The sequence below is a fragment of the Nothobranchius furzeri genome, chromosome 6 (genome assembly GCF_043380555.1).
Source record: "Nothobranchius furzeri strain GRZ-AD chromosome 6, NfurGRZ-RIMD1, whole genome shotgun sequence".
Lineage (NCBI taxonomy): Eukaryota > Metazoa > Chordata > Actinopteri > Cyprinodontiformes > Nothobranchiidae > Nothobranchius > Nothobranchius furzeri.
The window spans coordinates 65,814,324-65,832,627 of NC_091746.1; the positions used below are offsets into that span (position 1 = coordinate 65,814,324).

General features: G+C 41.8%; 1 protein-coding gene across 1 annotated transcript in view; it reads right to left on the reverse strand.

The window, feature by feature from the left end:
* The window catches only part of LOC107374870 (netrin receptor UNC5D), a 354,048-nt gene extending 350,078 nt beyond the window's left edge, over positions 1 to 3,970 (reverse strand). Inside the window, exon 1 of the mRNA XM_015943168.3 lies at positions 3,742 to 3,970. Coding sequence (XP_015798654.3) covers positions 3,742 to 3,829 — 88 coding nt within the window. The 5' untranslated portion in view covers positions 3,830 to 3,970. The remainder of the gene's footprint in view (positions 1 to 3,741) is intronic.
* Between the last annotated feature and the right edge of the window lie 14,334 nt (positions 3,971 to 18,304).

Genomic DNA, 18,304 nt, shown 5'->3' on the forward strand with positions numbered 1-18,304 from the left:
CCAACATATCTGATTTGGCATCTATTAGGGACAATGTTTAATGGTTATGCAAACAGTTTTTTGATCGTTTCAGTCTTGCCTCCATGCAGATGGATATTTCAGGAGTCCTGATGTGACTTTTTATTGGTTTTAGAGTGAAAAACTCTTGAAGCGCCATCCCGATGCTTTCATGAAGACAACCAAAATGCACTGATTTGATAAGGATGGTGTCTTTAAGATATCCATCTATGTAATCTTCTTCTTCTACTGTTTATAGTTCATCTATCCAGCATTCAGGCTTTATGTCTCCGAATGTTAGATTATTTATAGTTACTACATACAGCATTTTGTTTTCACTATTTTCATATAGATGGATATATTTCTAGGAAAAACATACAAGGATATTTAGAGAAAAGACAAGTAAAAAGTGATTAATGCGGGAACAAGTCCAGACGCTGGAACCAGCCTTTTATTAAATAACAGGCCACTTTTGTACTAAGCAACTTTTACATGGACTAGTTGGAGTTAGCTGTACATAATAAAATGCAAAACCCATGTGTAACATAAAACATCATTATTACATATCGATCCATCTATCCATAATAGAATAAAGTTAAAGACACATTAGTCATCACACACTGGTGAAATTTGTTCTCCGCACTTAACCCATCCCCATGGGGAGCAGTGAGCTGCAGTAGTGGCTGCGCTCGGGAACTATTTGATAGTTTAAACCCCCAATCCAACCCCTTAAAGCTGAGTGTCAAGCAGGGAGGCATTGGGTCCCATTTTTAAAGTCTTTGGTATGACCCGACCAGGATTTGAATCACAATCTCCCAGTCCCAGTGCAGACATTCACTAGGCCACTGAGAAGGAATAGACTTTATTGATCCCATAGTGGCGAAATTCACTTGTTAAGGAAAAACATAGATTTTGAGAAAATAATAATACAGGAAATAGGCTATTACTGTAACCTTCAGCACTCAAAAAATGATTAAAAATAAAGTAAAAATCGACTTTCCACAAAGAAGCAACATAAAGACACAGACATACAAATGTGCATTTGGATATTGCAAAGGTATTTCACACACGTATTGAATATAGCTCTAATGTTAGTGTGTGACAGGATAATAACTGTGGCAGTTAAGCTGTGGAGGTATACAGACTTACTGCAGAGGGAATGAATGACCAAACTCAAAACCCACCTGTTCAAACTGGCTTACACTCGCTAGTCCACAAACTCTCCACTCTGTAATTTACACTATATTTTTTGTAATTATAGTTTAAATGATCTTATTCGTATTTTTCTTGTAAGTTTTATCATGTTTTTGTGAGGTGACCTTGTGTTTTGAAAGGTGCCTATAAATTAAATGCATAATTATTATTACCCGATAGCGTTCGGTTTTGCATCTTGGATGTCTACCGCTTAGGGAACTGTCCATGGTCTCAACAGTGATCACTGACCTATGAACAATATTGTTTCCATAATTAAATACCCTGTAAATTTATGTATATATAAAATATGTGTTGGACTGTTTTTACAGAACTTTTCATTATTTTTTAGGCTTAATACCAAATGGTCCACAGATCAGAACCCATCATTTTTCATGTGCTTGGAGATCCCTGGTGTATTATAGAAGGTCTGTTTGCTAAGTTTTATTTCTCCGAAGGCACCATCTAGATGCAGGAAAAAACACTAAAAAGCCCCTCTCCCTACTTCCGTAATTACAGTAACGCTGTAGCAACCCCTCTAGTTAACGAACATACACCTCTAGCCAGCCAGCAGAGCTAAAACACATCATTTTATAAAAATGTCACCAACTCTTCCTCTGTCTAAACGTTAGTAGATGTAGAACACTATTAGGGTTAGGAGTGCATGAATGCTAATTCACATTGTGACATAGATCTGCGAGGATTCAAATCCTAGATTTTCACCGTCTATTTTCTATCAGAAGCTAACGCAGGAGATAAGTGTAGGAGACCAGTTTCATCTTTGTTACGTTCATTGTGTGTTTTCTATCCAATTCAACTTTTTTTTTCTTCATCATACACAGGGCAAAGAGTTTGTTTTTACCCTTGCCGACATGTATTGACGTCCACTGTTGCCTTCATCAGAACAAACGCCGATGCCGCCACCAACATCGGTGTTTGCTGTAACGAAGGTGAAACATGGCTGAAAGGGTAAAAACAAGCTCTCTTTGCTCTGTGTGTGATGAAGAGCACACAATTAAATTAGACTATTTTCATATACAGCCTGCATAAAAAACTCAAAAGTGACTGACTATAATCAGAAAAAAATGTCACCCACACCTTTAAGACTATCGCGGATTTCTAAAATTTCATCCATATTTTCCGAAAGGGGGATGGTTGTTAATCTGGTGTGGTATAGTTAACCAGAGCCCTATGCTAATTCAGTTAATAAAAGAAAATCAGACAGTAGATTAATTTGCTTCAAACACTCTATCATGTAGCCTTCCATACTGAAGAGAACTTAATATTTATGCCACTGGAGACTTGAAACATTGCTTTTAAATTTCCCCTTCTTTTGTAACAGTGCCTTTCCCTTTTGCACGTCCTTTCACGTTTGCATAATGTATTTGACTGTTGACATCCATATTATTGCAAAACATAAATATTTATTCCTAAGCCCGAGTAAGAGTCACTGCTACCCAACAAAATGTACTTATGCAGCTTATATAAACTACTTCCACACACGCAGAAGCGCATTTTACTTCCATGCCATTGAAGCATTGTTTTGTTTTTTGTTCCTGCCAAGCACGGGTCTCTACAAATGAACATAGGAGCAATGTTCTACACGTAAAGCCATGGCAGTGAAGCCGGCCGCACAAATGCAGTCTAGAAGCATTTTTGAAAAGGTTATCCACTGAGCCTTTCAGATCAGCTTTGAGAAAATGACAAATTTCTCCAGATTCCTTGCATGGAGTGTTGCCCTTGGGACACGTATGGTTAATCTAATATTTATGTTATGCAAATTTCCAAGTCGCTGCTAATTTCTGAAACTTGGGAAGTGAAGATGAAAACCTTGCAGGGGACTTAATTAATTGACTTGCAGATGCATCTTTGTTACACTGGCATGTGAGCTAAATGGGTGTCAATAGGTCAGGAGGGATTAACAAGGAGAAAACAATACAGTATGTGATCATCTTTTAACTGCAAAAACTATAATATTGGTGAACTTAGGTCATCGGTTCTCAAGGAAGACACATTTACCCTCAATCATCCCAATGCATCAGGGGGTTAAAGGAGAGGAGTGTGATGTGTGTGACACTATCGCCCACACAGGAAACTGGCATGCTACCTTTGCATTTTTATAAATGTTCCATCAACGAGCATCATGTCCCAACTGAACACTTCTCACTGATATTTAAAAATGAAACAAAAGAAAAGAAAATGTCTCTGAAGTGACCTGGTTATGCTGTTATTGTTTAAATAAACGCGATGGCATGTAACAGCACCAGCTGCCTTCCTTTCTTGTAGTGCTTCGAGCATCCATCCCTCAAAAATCGCATTAAAATACATTTTCATGCGTTCAAAAACACCAAAACTTGCGTAAAACCTTCGAAGATAGACATGATGTTTAAAATGTCACTGTGAAGGGGGGAAACGTGGCGGTTAAAATGTGCTTCGGCAACGCGTTTTACTTTTTACAGTCAGGCAAACACATGAGAAACTAAGTGTAACAAACGCCATGCGGGCACACGCCTTTCGAAGACGGAGAGCCTGCTCTTGTTGTGCCTCACTTACCTCTGGCTAACGTGGCCGGGGCTCGCGAGCCAAGAAGAAGCACGAAGATGGAAAAAGTCAAGCTGCATCCTCCCGAAAACTGTCCCATCGCTGCGCTGCTGGACTCCCTCCCGTCGGGTCTGGGGGGCACCTGCTGCGGGTCTCGAGCATCTGTCGGTCAGCTCCGAGCCACCCCCTCCGACCCGCGGTACCCCCGGTTGAAGCGAAAAGACGCCGTCCAGGAAGAAGCCGCCTCGGCTCGCAGGAATCGCAGTGCGGTGGGAAGAGATAGAAAGTGATGCTGAGCTTTCAGCTGTCGGCACTCAGCTGCGCGAGAGCGGAATAATTACTGAGCGCGCGCGGCAGCCAGCAGCAGGCTTTTTTGGGGGTTTTGGAGGAAGAGAGAGAGAGAGAAAGAGAGGAGGAGTGAGTTAGTGAGTGAGAAAGGGCTCGTTCTAGCCCCAGTGGACCTGTTGAGAAATATCAAAGAAACATTTTCTTTTAATTGTATTATCTTTAAAACATTATTTCATCAGCTCCACTCAGCTTGTTTTTAGACAATAGGGCGGTCACCATCTTCCACCCTGCTGCCTGGGGGGCTCTTGCAAGTGGCTTCTGAAATTACGTTTTTACTAATTAATGCTTATCAGTAGCCTTTGGGAGCATATGGCTTCTGATTGGTGTCCTTTTACCAATTAAGCTTGCATTATCTCAGCCACAAAATAATTTAACTAATTTTTATACTGCAGGGATTAGCCACTCTTTCCTTCCCCCCCTATAGTGAGAGAGAATATTCATAACCTCTCCCTTTAACATTAGATATAGCCCGCTAATGTTCACTAGATGGTTTCGGAGCATCGTGCAACGTGATTGCTTTAGTTTTATTGCATGATTTGGTGAGTAAACATTTTATATACATGTAGTATAGCAAATATGTTTGACTTTAATCTTGTGGTGTGTTTGACAATCACGTAATTAGAGAGGCATTAGCATTTAAATGGCATTTTAGCAGAGGGGGGATCCTTCATGCCACTAGTGGGCCTATTACGGGTCTGTGAAATATGAATTTACAAATGATCCAGTTACGGGAATCTGAATGTTATTCGGCTCAAAGTAGGGATTCTCAATGGAAAAGATGAAACTCACCTAATTACATCAAGCAGTGCATACATTTAGGTGGTATTCATTTGTATAATTACCATTGATACATGACTGTTGAAGAAAAAGATCTAATTGTAAATTAAATAGATGCTTTGACAATGTCCCAGTGTTTTCTGCAGAAAACAAACACATATTAACCAAATAAATATCCATAATATTCAGAAAAGGTGCTGGTCTAAAAAATGACGAATTAATGGTTCATTTAGCATCTACGAGAGTTCTAGAACCCCCCCAAAGTGCTTTACAACACAGTAGTCATTCACCTACACACACATGCGCACTGGCAGTGATGAGCCACCGCAACCCTGAGGCTGACTGATCCAGCCTTTCCACTGGACACATAAGAAGCGTGTAACTTGATAGAGGCGTTTAAGCTCCCTTCTGAAGAGGAACATTTCAGATGCGTAACGGAGGCCAAAGTGTTCCACGAAGCTGGTCCTGCTGTGAGGTCACAAAATCATGGGGGAATTGCAACACTACGCGCGATTTTGGAAGTTCATTGGTTAACAAGCAAGGAGAAAGATGGCTGCACGTATCCAAAAAGGTCTGTGGTTAATTTTCAGTTCTGTTTACCTCCGCTGTGGATATTTCACAGGAAATTAGGTCCCAATGCCTCCCTACTTGACATTCAGCTTTTAAGGGGTTGGATTAGGGGGGTTAAACTACTGAATAGTTCCCAAGCAAGGCCACTCTTGCAGCTCACTGCTCCCCATGGGGATGGGTCAAATGTATAGATGAGTTTCACCAGTGTGTGATGACTAATGGGACTTTAACTAAATTACGTACGTTTCTTACTAGTCAAGCAACTCGAAATCTGCATGTGACTTTTATTTTGAAAGTTTTCAGATGTTTTCCACTGCATTTGTGTATGACTTGTTGTCTGGCCCAATCTGAACATCAGAGTTTCACATGTTCTGAAAGGGTAGCATGTAAAAGCCAGACTCGAAAAGTCTTTCTGCTTCTGAGACACATCTAAAACGTGACGTTTCACGGCCAGTGGGAAGGTTCTCACCCACTAAAGCAGCTAATTGCAGTGAAATACATTTTGCAGATGTTTTGCAACACTTTCCTGCTGGCTTGATTATCACCTGTAAGTCGATTTTGGACAAAAGCCTCTGCTAAATACATAAATATAAACTTTCGCATCTGGTGAAAAGGATTAGTGAGAGGGACACAAACCTCCAACTCTTTGGTTCAGAGGTGGACATTAAACCCTTCTGTCGATGACTCTTAAGCGTGGTCTTACTCTGAGGGAGTTAAGGATTGAGGAGGACAACAGAAGGATTGAGGCAACATCTTAAAGCTTGTTCTGTGTTTGCTGCTGCTGCCTCTTGGCCAGATCATCATTGTAAATGAGAATGAGTTCTCAATCTACTCATGTGGTTCAATAAAAGTTAAATAAAAACTAAAATAAAACTGAATTGTTGTAGTGAAGAGGGTGTAAAAGCTAGGTTCTTGGTTTATTGATCGATCGGCATTCTAGTCGTGCTCATGAGCTTTTGTCATGGTGGGTGGCAGTTTCTTGACCCACGACATGCAGAATCACAACACAGGAACCGGCAAGTAAGTAAAACGTTTTTATTATTTAATGAAGAATAACGAGAGGAACGGGAACAGACGACGTGCAGGCTGGCAGCAAGATTCCAGGAGAGGATTCTGAGGAGGGAGACAGAGTGAGTATATGGTGGGAATGACGGAGGATAATCTTAGGAGTGGAGCTTACTGATTGCAGATAGTGGTGAGAGCCTCGGGAAGGGCTAGGTCAGGTCCGGGTGAGCAGGAAGGCTCCAGAAGGTGAAGGAAGTGTTGAACCAGAGAGGAGGTAGGAGCAGAGGCTTGATGAGGGCAGGTGAGTGGCTGAGAGCGGGCAGCCAGGGGAGGAGACGGCGTGATCTGGGTTGCAGGAGTCCGAGCTGGTTATGGAGATGGTGGAGTGTGGAGTGAAACCTGGAGCAGATCATGGAAGAGTAGTCAGGGTTTTTCTGGCGACAGGAAATCCAGCAAAAATTCCTAAGATCAGGTAAGCAAACAGGAACTAGAAAAACCACGGGATCGAGACAGGTAAAACGCTAGAGCTACCCAAACAGAGTAATCATCCGGCGAAGTGAAGTGTCACACTGCTTCTTAAATCCCCTGGACTTTGATGACAGGATTAGCTGCAGCTGGAGACTCTCAGACACGTCCACCTGAAACAATGCTCAGAGTAGGGCTGCTCGATTATGGCAAAAAAAATAATCACGATTATGGTGACTAAAATAAAGATCTCGATTATTTAGGACGATTTTTCTATTTATGTTGATTTTATTTGTTTTTATTCTGTCATAAAATTGCTCAGGGAACAATCAGGACAAAAATAAATAAGAAACAAGATGATCACTAAAATAACTCCTGATTCCCAGTATAAAAAGACCAATATACTTATAGCTCATAGTTTATGACCCAAGGGCTATAGACCTTGGTTTAACTCATTTAAGTCTAACCAGTACAGACCCAAATACCAATATCTTGCAAATACCGACAGCAAGAATTATACAGTGGCATTTATAACAAATAAATGCAAATAAATTGATGTTCACAAAATGTTGCATAACATCTATTGAGTCGTGTCAAGGTGATGTAGGAGAGTGCACTAGCACCGTGTCCTCAGAGAGATTAGTTATTATTTATCAGCGTGAGGAACTTATTTCTACCTTATTTATAAACTATTTATTTACAGGTCCATCAGTTAATGTAATAATTGTCCCAACCACAGCTGCACCCCCACCCCCCCCACCCCCCACCCCCGGTCTCACAGCAATCAGGGGCAAACTGCACGTGTGTTTAGCACTCCGCACGCGCACATTTAGCCGTTTTTAGTGGCTCAGGAGTCCGCAGGTGCGGTGTGTGTGTCACTCACTCTGGTTACTCCAACAGGGAGCCGGCTCCGAGAGCCGTTTCTTTAGCGACTGACGCATCACTACACCATTCCCTTTCCTAATGTTGTGAAGAACGGTCCGGAGCGCAGGCGGAGTGTTTAGCTAACCTGCAGGAAATGTCGACGACAGTTATCCAGAAAGTAGCTAAGGGTTACCAGAGATGTTTCTGAGGTGTTCGCTAGGTATTTTTAAGATTTAAAAAGTCAAGAAGGGGGTCTGAGAAGCTGTTAGCAATAGCGTCAAAGTCGCCAAGTTGGCAACACTGTGGGAAGAGCGCTTCATTTGCAACTCGGGGCAGTGCAAGTGGGAGGAGCAAATAATCGGCCTGTTTTGTTTTTATAATCGTTCAAAACTCAGATCGTAATCGTGATTAAAATTTGATTAATTAAGCAGCCATAGCTCAGAGGAAAACAGGGTTACATGCAAGAAGCTCACCACGGACCGTGACAGCTTTAAGTAATGACCAAAAGAGAAAGTGAGATAGAAAACACAACGAAATGTAAAAGATTGGATTTGGTTTCACCTGCACTAGCTGGTAACTCCTCTGTAGTGCATAAACACTATTTCACCTGAAGGAGACCATACAAGGAACTATCCACCTTGGGTAAGACCAAGTTCACTCATTTTTTTCAGCACATTGGCATGGCCTAAATGCAAGTGAATCAATTTCTGCAGGAATAAAGCTCCAGCGCTCCTGTTATGGGAGGTAGAAGATAGCCAGAGGAGAGGTGACCAGCAGGCGCCAGGATTGGGAGTCTTTTTTGTTAATAGCGCCAAATCACGACAAGATTCGTCTCAAGGCACTTCACACAGTAAACGTTCCAATACTGGTCAGTTCATTAAGCCAATCAGTAAAAAGTTTCCTATATAAGGAACCCAGCTAATTGCATCAAGTCACTGACTGGTGTCTTATTTCCTATTATTCTGACATCTCACTTCTGATTGGCTAACAGCAATGCAAGCCTACCACTGACTCTGCTTTGCAATAGTGCTGCACAATGCATCACAAATTATCATCATCGCAACATTGGCATGCGCAGTTCGCATATCGCAAAAACAGAAGAAAACGCAATGGTCCGCTCAAATGTTTGCTACATATGATGCATTTGGTCAGTCAAACTGAAGCATGAAGTTTTTGACCAATCAAGCAGTGCTCATCACCCATTAGGCCAATCGGGTGGGTTCTCATAGTTTAGATGTCCGTCCCCTAGCCTGACGGCATTTAATTGGTTTAGTTAGTTTGGTTGAGTTAGCTTTGTTATGTCAACTCTTCTTTTCCCAGGATCCACTGATTGCCTTGTCTTGTTCATTTAATTTTCCCTTTCCTCAAATCTTTTGATCACAATTTTTGCTTGTCTCATTTATTATGATTATTTATTAAGTAAATGATTTAAAATAATTTGTTTTCGAGTTTTTTGTTCTTGAGTTAAGTATTTGCTTATTTAGTGCAAGTCATATCGTCATCGCGATATTAATCACTGTTATCGTGCATCGCAGGTTTTCCTAATATCGTCCAGCCCTAATTTCAGCGTTGATGTTTTATCTCAACGGATACCACATGCCTGGAGGACAGTGGCGGCTGGTGAAAAATATTTTTGGTGGGGCTGTGATTTTTTTTTAACAAACTTGTGCTTTCTGAGCTTTGTGCACAACTTCACTATTTCCTGAATTAAGCACAGCTCTTTTATTTCCTGTCTTACATTATTGGACAAAGGGATTAATCCATGTGTGCCTGACTATTGGCACACTGCCTTGCGGACCAAGGTTGAAGAATACTGCATTAAATTGCACATAAAATAACATGACCATATATGGTCCACATCCACATTACTGTTTGTGAACCTAACATACTGGAGAATTTCATCACAATAATATTAAATAAACAAGTATGTACCTGATCTTTTGCATACTGTTGGTGAAGCTCTGGATGACCCCTGTGATGGAAACAGAGTCAATGTTCCTCTTCTGCAGCTGGTTGAACAGCATGTCCACATGTGGCATGATCTTGTGACACAATGCCAGCAGAAAGCCGAAATCTTCTTCCTCCAGCATTCTCACAACCTCCTGCCTCTCTCTCAGTGATTGGATCAAAGTCATCCGAGTCTCTGATCATCTGGAAAAATCTGAGGAGCAGTGGCGGCTGGTGAAAAATATTTTTGGTGGGGCTGTGCTATTTTTTATTTTTAAACAAACGTGTGCTTTCTGAGCTTTGTGCACAATTTCACTATTTCCCGAATTAAGCACAGCTCTTTTATTTCCTGTCTTACATCATTGGACAAAGGGATTAATCCACGTGTGTCTGACTGTGGGCACGCTGCCTTGCGGACCAAGGTTGAAAAATACTGCATTAAATTGCACATAAAATAACACGACCATAAATGGTAAATAGGCAATGCAAGAGGCAAGTAACAAAAACATTTTGTTTAATTTCAACATTTGAGTGAACACCAAAAATTATGAGCAGGTCACTGTTACAGTAATGGTAGTAAACACCACTTAGACAAAATGCCAGAAATTTACACTGTTAAATATTTCTGGAGTGTTGTGCCAAGGTCAACTTTATACAAAGATCAAGTGGATGCATTTGTGTGTGTGTGTGTGTGTGTGTGTGTGTGTGTGTGTGTGTGTGTGTGTGTGTGTGTGTGTGTGTGTGTGTGTGTGTGTGTGTGTGTGTGTGTGTGTGTGTGTGATACCTCATTTGTACAGAAATTTTGCCCTTCTGTCCTTCTGAGTGGCAAAGCTCTCGATGACCTTTTTATTGAAGTCAGGAATGTTTGTGACAAGCTTTTTTTTCCATGGAGAGCATGGCAAGAGCATTCAGCCCATCCTGTGTCATGGTGTTCCTCAGGAAAGTCTTAATCCTCTTTAAAGTAGAAAAGCACCTTTCTGATTCGGCTGTGGTCATGGGTGTGGTGACAAGAATCTTCTTTTGCATGGCTCAGGATGGTGTGAAAAACCTGTCATATGATAAATAAAAAACAACAGATAAGTACATAGGAAACACTTTCATAGGAAATAATGTCATCAGTATCCTCTTACAAATGTCATATTTCCCAGTTTTTGGGACAATAAAACATTTCTGATTCTCAATCAGATGTTTTTACATTTGAGGTAAAAACATCTAATTGAGAATCAGAAATGTTTAATTGTCCCAAAAGCTGGGAAATTTGTTTGCTGCAGCAGAAGTGTAACAAGTAAAATGGAATCAGATTGATGTATGTACAAATTTACATGAAATACACATTTACATGATTAAATATGTATAATAAGTATGTGTGTTGAAATTAGTTTTTACAGTTATTGCACATTAAACATGTTATTAAACAAATGTCCCGGTTTGTGGGACAACCAAGGATTTCTGATTCTGATTGTCTTGTTCACAGAAATGTAATGTACAGCTTACCTCTGCACCCAGCTGCTGTTGTTCCCTGCATGGCAACGTTAGCTCTGCTGCCTAGCATGGCTAGCTTCACCGTGTTGTTGTCCATGTGTGCCCGGGATGACTCGTGTTTCTTCCCCTTCTCAGAAAAATGTGTCATGTCTGTAACTCCTGACTCATCCATGCCTTATCTGTCCCAGCCGTTTGGAATAACAAACACGGAAAGCAAAATAACGCATTAGCGTGATTGCATCCAGCTAACCAAGCCTTCTTGGTGTACCAATTTCGGGAGAAGCCTAGTGTGTACAGTTTACCTCTCTCCTTCTCCTGCTGGCTTATACGTCGGGCTGATCTGGTCCAAGCTCTTTGACATTAAATTTTTCCACCATAGTTCTCCTCTCGAACGGATAGTGGAGAAGAGACCGAACTGAATTCAGTGGCTGCTGAGATCCGGTATCCATGCTGGTTGTAGTCACCGGCGGCGTCCATGTTACATCTGCGTCACGACCAAAAACGACTCTGCCGAGTTCTACCGAACACCAACGAATCCTTTGGCGGTAGCTCCATCGCCCATCATGCTACTGAAACGTTCTGAAACAACGTCGACGCTGATTGGATACATTCCCATTCCTACCCTTTGATATTCTTGTCAGCAATTGGACGGCTGGTCTCGTCCTGTTTGGGCGACTGAAAAACAGCACACAGCCTCCGCCGCTCGGCAGAGACCGGCAGAGATCGGCAGAGACCGGCAGAGACCAATATATATATATATATATATGATTTATTTTTGTTACAAAACACACAATTAACTTAGAATATGTGATTATTGTTAATTTTATTTATTTTTTATTTTTTAATAAAAATTAAAAACACGGAAAAACTGGGAGGGCGGTGCCCTATCGCCCTCTACTGGCCAGCCGCCACTGCTGAGGAGGTCATCCTTGTGCTCATACACTGTGTTGACATCTCTCTCTTGGACAAAATGTGCCGGTTCTGATCCACTTCTTCATTGTGATTCTTCACTGCAAGCCTGTGCCCCTCGTCTCTAGCTGCATGGCAATGTTAGCTCTGCCTAGCATACCGTGTTGTCCATGTGCGCCCGGGATAACTCATGTTTCTTCACCTTCTCAGACAAATGTTTCATGTCCGTAACTCCTGACTCAATCCATCCCTCATCTGTCACAGTCGTTTTGAATAACAAACACGGAAAGCAAAATAACGCAGTAGCGTGATTGCATCCAGCTAGCCAAGCCTTCCCAGAAGCCTGGTGTTTAGTTTACCTCTCTCCTCCTCCTGCTGGCTTATCTTTACGTCAGGCTGATCTGGTCCAAGCTCTTTGACATTAAGTTTTTCCACCATAGTTCTCCTCTCGAACGGATACTGGAGAAGAGACCGAACTGAATTCAGTGGCTGCTGAGATCCGGTATCCATGCTGGTTGTAGTCACTGGTGGTCCATGTTACATCTGCGTCACGAGTCACGACCAAAAACGACTCTGCCGAGTTACCGAACACCAACAAAACCTTTGGCGGTAGCTCTATCGCCCATCATGCTTCTGAAACAACGTCGACGCTGATTGGATACATTCCCATTCCTACCCTTTGATTTTCTTGTCAGCAATTGGACGGCTGGTCCCGTCCTGTCTGGGCGATTCAAAAACAGCACACAGCCTCCACCGCTTGGCAGAGATCGGCAGAGACCAATATATATATATATATATATATATATAGATATGATTTATTTTTTGTTACAAAACACACAATTAACTTAGAATATGTGATTATTGTTAATTGTATTTATTTTTTTTTTAAATAAAAATTATAAACACTGGGGATATCTGGGAGGGCGGCGCCCTATCGCCCTCTACTGGCCAGCCGCCACTGCTGGAGGAGTTCTGCTGTGTTGTGGAGTTGCTAATGCTAATGATTAGCTTCTACTAGTCGAGACATTGGTAGTATTTAAACAAATTCAACATTGTTCTCATGTGAATAGTATTTATTCTGATGTTCAGCATGCTTATAGAGAAGGCTATTCTACCAGCACCTCTGACTGCCCTCACTGATGAATGGTTGAGACAAATTGATAGAACGCAATTGGTAGAAGCAGTTTTTCTGGATTTTAGTGCAGCTTTTGATCTTGTGGATCATGACCTTTTATCAATGAAATTATCAGCATATGGTTTTAAAAACTCTGCCATTAAGTTTATCTGTACTTACTTGTCTAATAGGAAACACTGTTGTATATAATGGCTGCCTATCGAACACTGTCAATCTTTTGTGTGGGATTCCCCAAGGTAGTTGTTTGGGTCCTCTGTTATACAGTATTTTTGTCAATGACATGTCTTTTGCATGCAGTGATGCACATATGACTGTATATGCCGATGATACGACCATATCTGTTTCAGCTTCTAGTTTAGATCAGGTCAATGTTATGCTGCAGAAGGAACTAATGGGCCATTCCCATCTGTACCGGGTCGGCCCGGGCCGGGTAGCCCCAGTCGGCCCCAGCCTGGCCCGGCTGATTCCACACAGCCTTGTCTTAAGCCCATGTGGGCTGATTCTACCCACCAATCAGAGGCTTGCTCTAATGGAAGGTGTGAATTTGCTGTCAGCAGTGGGTGTGTTGGCCCTGGTCGTCCTGAAGCAGACTCCCTCGAGAGGGCTGAGAATGAGCCTTGGTTGGCACGGATAAATACCAGGCCACCCAGATATGTAAACAACCTACGCTACCCAACCCGGTACAGATGGGAATGGCCCATAAGGTCCATTTCTGAGTGGGTGGTGGGGAACAGGCTAAAACTGAATGTGCTGAAAATCAAGTGTATGCTTTTGGGCTCCAGGAACTCTATACAAGAACACCAGAAGCTACACATTTCTTTGGAAGGACAACAAATTGAACAAGTAAAAGAGACCAAACTGCTGGGAATAACATTAGATCAAACAATGTCATGGACCAAACATATTGACAAAATTGTGAATAAAATGAGTGGGAACGTTTCTGTAATAGGAGCAATGTTCATTATATGCTGACAGAAACCAGAAACCTTGCTTCACAGTCATTGGTTTTGTGTCATCTGGATTACTGTCCAGTTGTCTGGTCCAGTGCAGCTAAAAAGGACTTGGATAAACTACAGAGAGCTCAGAATGGAGCTGCAAGGCTAGCTCTCGGTTGTCCTTATAGAGCCAATATCAACTGGATGCATCACAGGTTGTCCTGGATGAAGGTAAATGACAGATTAGCCTGTAGCCTGATTATCTCTTAGCAGAAAACTTGGATATCACATAAACCTTTTAGTTTGTTCACAAAGTTACTACCGACATGCAAGATACATGGTTTTAACACAAGGAAAGCCTCCCCAGTAACCTTTACCCTTCCATTGCCAAAAACTAATGCCCTCAAGAGAACAGTCATTTACAGAGCTGTTCCATACTGGAATATCCTGCCTTCAGGGGTGGCATTAATAAATGATCATGGCAGATTCAAAAAGATTCTTAAAACTTTGGTCATACATAACAATTTAAAACTAAATGACTGATGTGGGTTTTCAAATTAGTTTTCTATAGTTATTAACTGGCCTGTGTGTGTGTGTGTGTGTGTGTGTGGAGGGGGGGATGTAATGGTATATTTTCTTATTTGAATGATTTTTATCTGAATTTTCTTATTAATGGATATGTTTGTTTAAATGTTTTGTATGTTATTTTTCTTACACTGTATATGTACTATTGTAAATGTTTTTAATGATGCGGACCCCAGGAAGAATAGTCTTCACTATAGTGAAGACTAATGGGGATCCTTAAATAAACAAATAAACATTGTCTGCTGTTTCATGGATGCCCAACCAACAGCCTTCCTTGTCGAGAGCCAAGACGAGTGTGTCCATGTTTTGAAGTGACGTGCAGTTAACTGGTTTTTCTAATCCAGATGTTTTCAAGTCTACTTTCTATTGGTGGCTAATGCATGAAATGGCGGTAGAAGAATAAAAGGGGGGAAAAATGTTCATGTTCAGTCTGCATGTTAAACTCAGTGACTGATCATATTCTAAAAAATAATAATTAAAAACAATTTCTCTGTGAACTTCCTCTTTAAAGTTTTTACTTTTAAAACAGAAACACACTTCAAAATGGGCTAAATCCTTATTTAAGGTAACAGCATGGGTCTTGAAAATGGATATGTTTCTGAAAATGCTTAAATCGGTCCTTTTAGGTATAATCCAACAAAAATTTTGATTTAAATTTAGTTTTGCTGTAGCCAGAGGCCAACCTTTCAGGAAATCAGATGAATGTACAGGTGCTGGCCAGTAAATTAGAATATCATCAAAAGGTTGAAAATATTTCAGTAATTCCATTCAAAACGTGAAACTTGTACATTATATTCATGCAATGCACACAGACCAATGTATTTCCGATGTTTATTACGTTTAATTTTGATATTTATAGGTGACAACCAATGAAAACATCAAATCTGGTATCTCAGAAAATTAGAATATTCTAAAGGCCAATGAAAAAATGTTTGTTTCTCTAATGTTGGCCAACTGAAAAGAATGAACATGAAAAGAATGTGCATGTATAGCACTCAATACTTAGTCGGGGCTCCTTTTGCCTCAATAACTGCAGTAATGCGGCGTGGCATGGACTCGATCAGTCTGTGGCACTGCTCAGGTGTTATGAGAGCCCAGGTTGCTCTGATAGTCGTCTTCAGCTCCTCTGCATTGTTGGGTCTAGCGTATTGCATCCTCCGCTTCACAATACCCCATAGATTTTCTATGGGGTTAAGGTCAGGCGAGTTTGCTGGCCAATCAAGGACAGGGATACCATGGTCCTTGAACCAGGTGCTGGTGGTTTTGGCACTGTGTGCAGGTGCCAAGTCCTGTTGAAAGGTGAAGTCTGCATCCCCATAAAGTTGGTCAGCAGCAGGAAGCATGAAGTGCTCTAAAACTTCCTGGTAGACGGCTGCATTGACCCTGGACCTCAGGAAACAGAGTGGGCCAACACCGGCAGATGACATGGCACCCCACACCATCAATGACGGTGGAAACTTTACACTGGACCTCATGCAACGTGGATTCTGTGCTTCTCCGCTCTTCCTCCAGACTCTGGGTCCTTGATTTCCAAAGGAAATGCAGAACTTGCTTTCATCAGAAAACATAACTTTGGACCACTCAGCATCAGTCCAGTCCTTTTTGTCCTTGGCCCAGGCGAGACGCTTCTTGCGCTGTTTCTTGTTCAAGAGTGGCTTGACACACGGAATGCGACACCTGAATCCCATGTCTTTCATGAGTCTCCTCGTGGTGGTTCTTGAAGCGCTGACTCCAGCTGCAGTCCACTCTTTGTGGATCTCCCCCACATTTTTGAATGGGTTTGTCGTCACAATTCTCTGCAGGGTGCGGTTATCCCTAGAGCTTGTACACTTTTTTCTACCACATTTTTTCCGTCCCTTCGCCTGTCTGTTAATGTGCTTGGACACAGAGCTCTGCGAACAGCCAGCTTCTTTAGCAATCACCTTTTGTGTCTTGCCCTCCTTGTGCAAGGTGTCAATGATTGTCTTTTGGACAGCTGTTAAGTCAGAAGTCTTTCCCATGATTGTGGGGCCTTCAAAACAAGACTGAGGGACCTTTTAAAGGCCTTTGCAGGTGTTTTGAGTAAATCAGCTGATTAGAGTGGCAGCAGGTGTCTTCTATATTCAGCCTTTTCAGAATATTCTAATTTTTTGAGATACCAAATTTGGAGTTTTCATTAGTTGTCACTTATGAATATCAAATTTAAATGTAATGAACATTGGAAATACATTGGTCTGTGTGCATTGCATGAATATAATGTACAAGTTTCACGTTTTGAATGGAATTACTGAAATATTTTCAACCTTTTGATGATATTCTAATTTACTGGCCAGCACCTGTAGATGGCCTCTGTTTAATTTAGCACCTTCTAGAGTCCTGGAACCCCTCAAGGCGCTTTACAACACAATCAGTCATTCACCCTTTCACACGCACATTCACACCCTGGTGATGGTGAGCTACACTGTAGCCACAGCAGGGCACACTGACAGAGGCGAGTCTGCTGTACACAGGCGCACCGGTCCCTCCGACCACCACCAGCAGGCAAGGTGGGTTAAGTGTCTTGCCCAAGGACACAACGACAGCAACAGACTGAGTGGAGCTCGAACCTGCAACTTTCCGATTACAGAGCGAGTACTTAACTCCTCACCATTCCAAAGAGAATCATAAACTGTGCATTAAATACTTTTGGATGCGTGGCCTGAAGACTATTGAGCTACCTGTCAGGCTGTGGGAAACAGAAAGACATTAGAAATGCTCTGTGGAGCCAATAGTCTCTGATTTATGGTTTTAGAAACGTCAAGAGTTGCAACATGACAAATTAATTTACTACACTGTTCTCCCTCTCCATACAATGCACTTGTAAATACACTCTAAAGTGACACAAGTGCCAGTGTTTTGATGCAGATTGTATTTAAAGCATGTGTGCGATGAGACAAAATGTTGGTGAGTGACAACAAAATAGCAATATCAGTAAATGGGCCTTTGACGGCTCTGTTGGGCTTCGTGCTGTGGCGTTTTGTTTATGAAACATTTGCAGAAATTAAAAGGCACTCTAGTCATTCAATGGAAAGAGTTTTTTAGATGGATTCAGTGGGCTACAACTAATATTCTGTAACTAACCAGAAGAGTTCAAACAAAAATCTGAAGATTCTTCCTATGATCTTCAGGTAAGTGTCTTTGTAATAAATAAATTAACTCTTTTCTGTCATGACTCCCATCCTTCACCCTCCTCCACTTCCTCATTATACCTTCATTCAGCTCACCTGGTTCCTCTCACCAAGCTCCAGCCAAGCCCTGCTTTCCCCAGCAACCTCTGTCAGCTTCAATCAGCTCCATTCATTCCACCTGCTCCTGTAATCAGCCTCATCCCATTCACCTGCTTCCCCTGCTATAAAAGAACCAGCCATCCAGTCAACAGAGGCCAGATTATTACAGCTCTGCCAGTAGTTCTCCAGCCATCCACCCTGCCTGATCTCTCCCTCTGGACCTTGTTTTTTGCCTGACCCCTGCCTTGCTCGCTGCCTGCCATTTGGACCTTGCCTGTCTCTGACCCTGCTTCAGCCTTGCCCTCCAG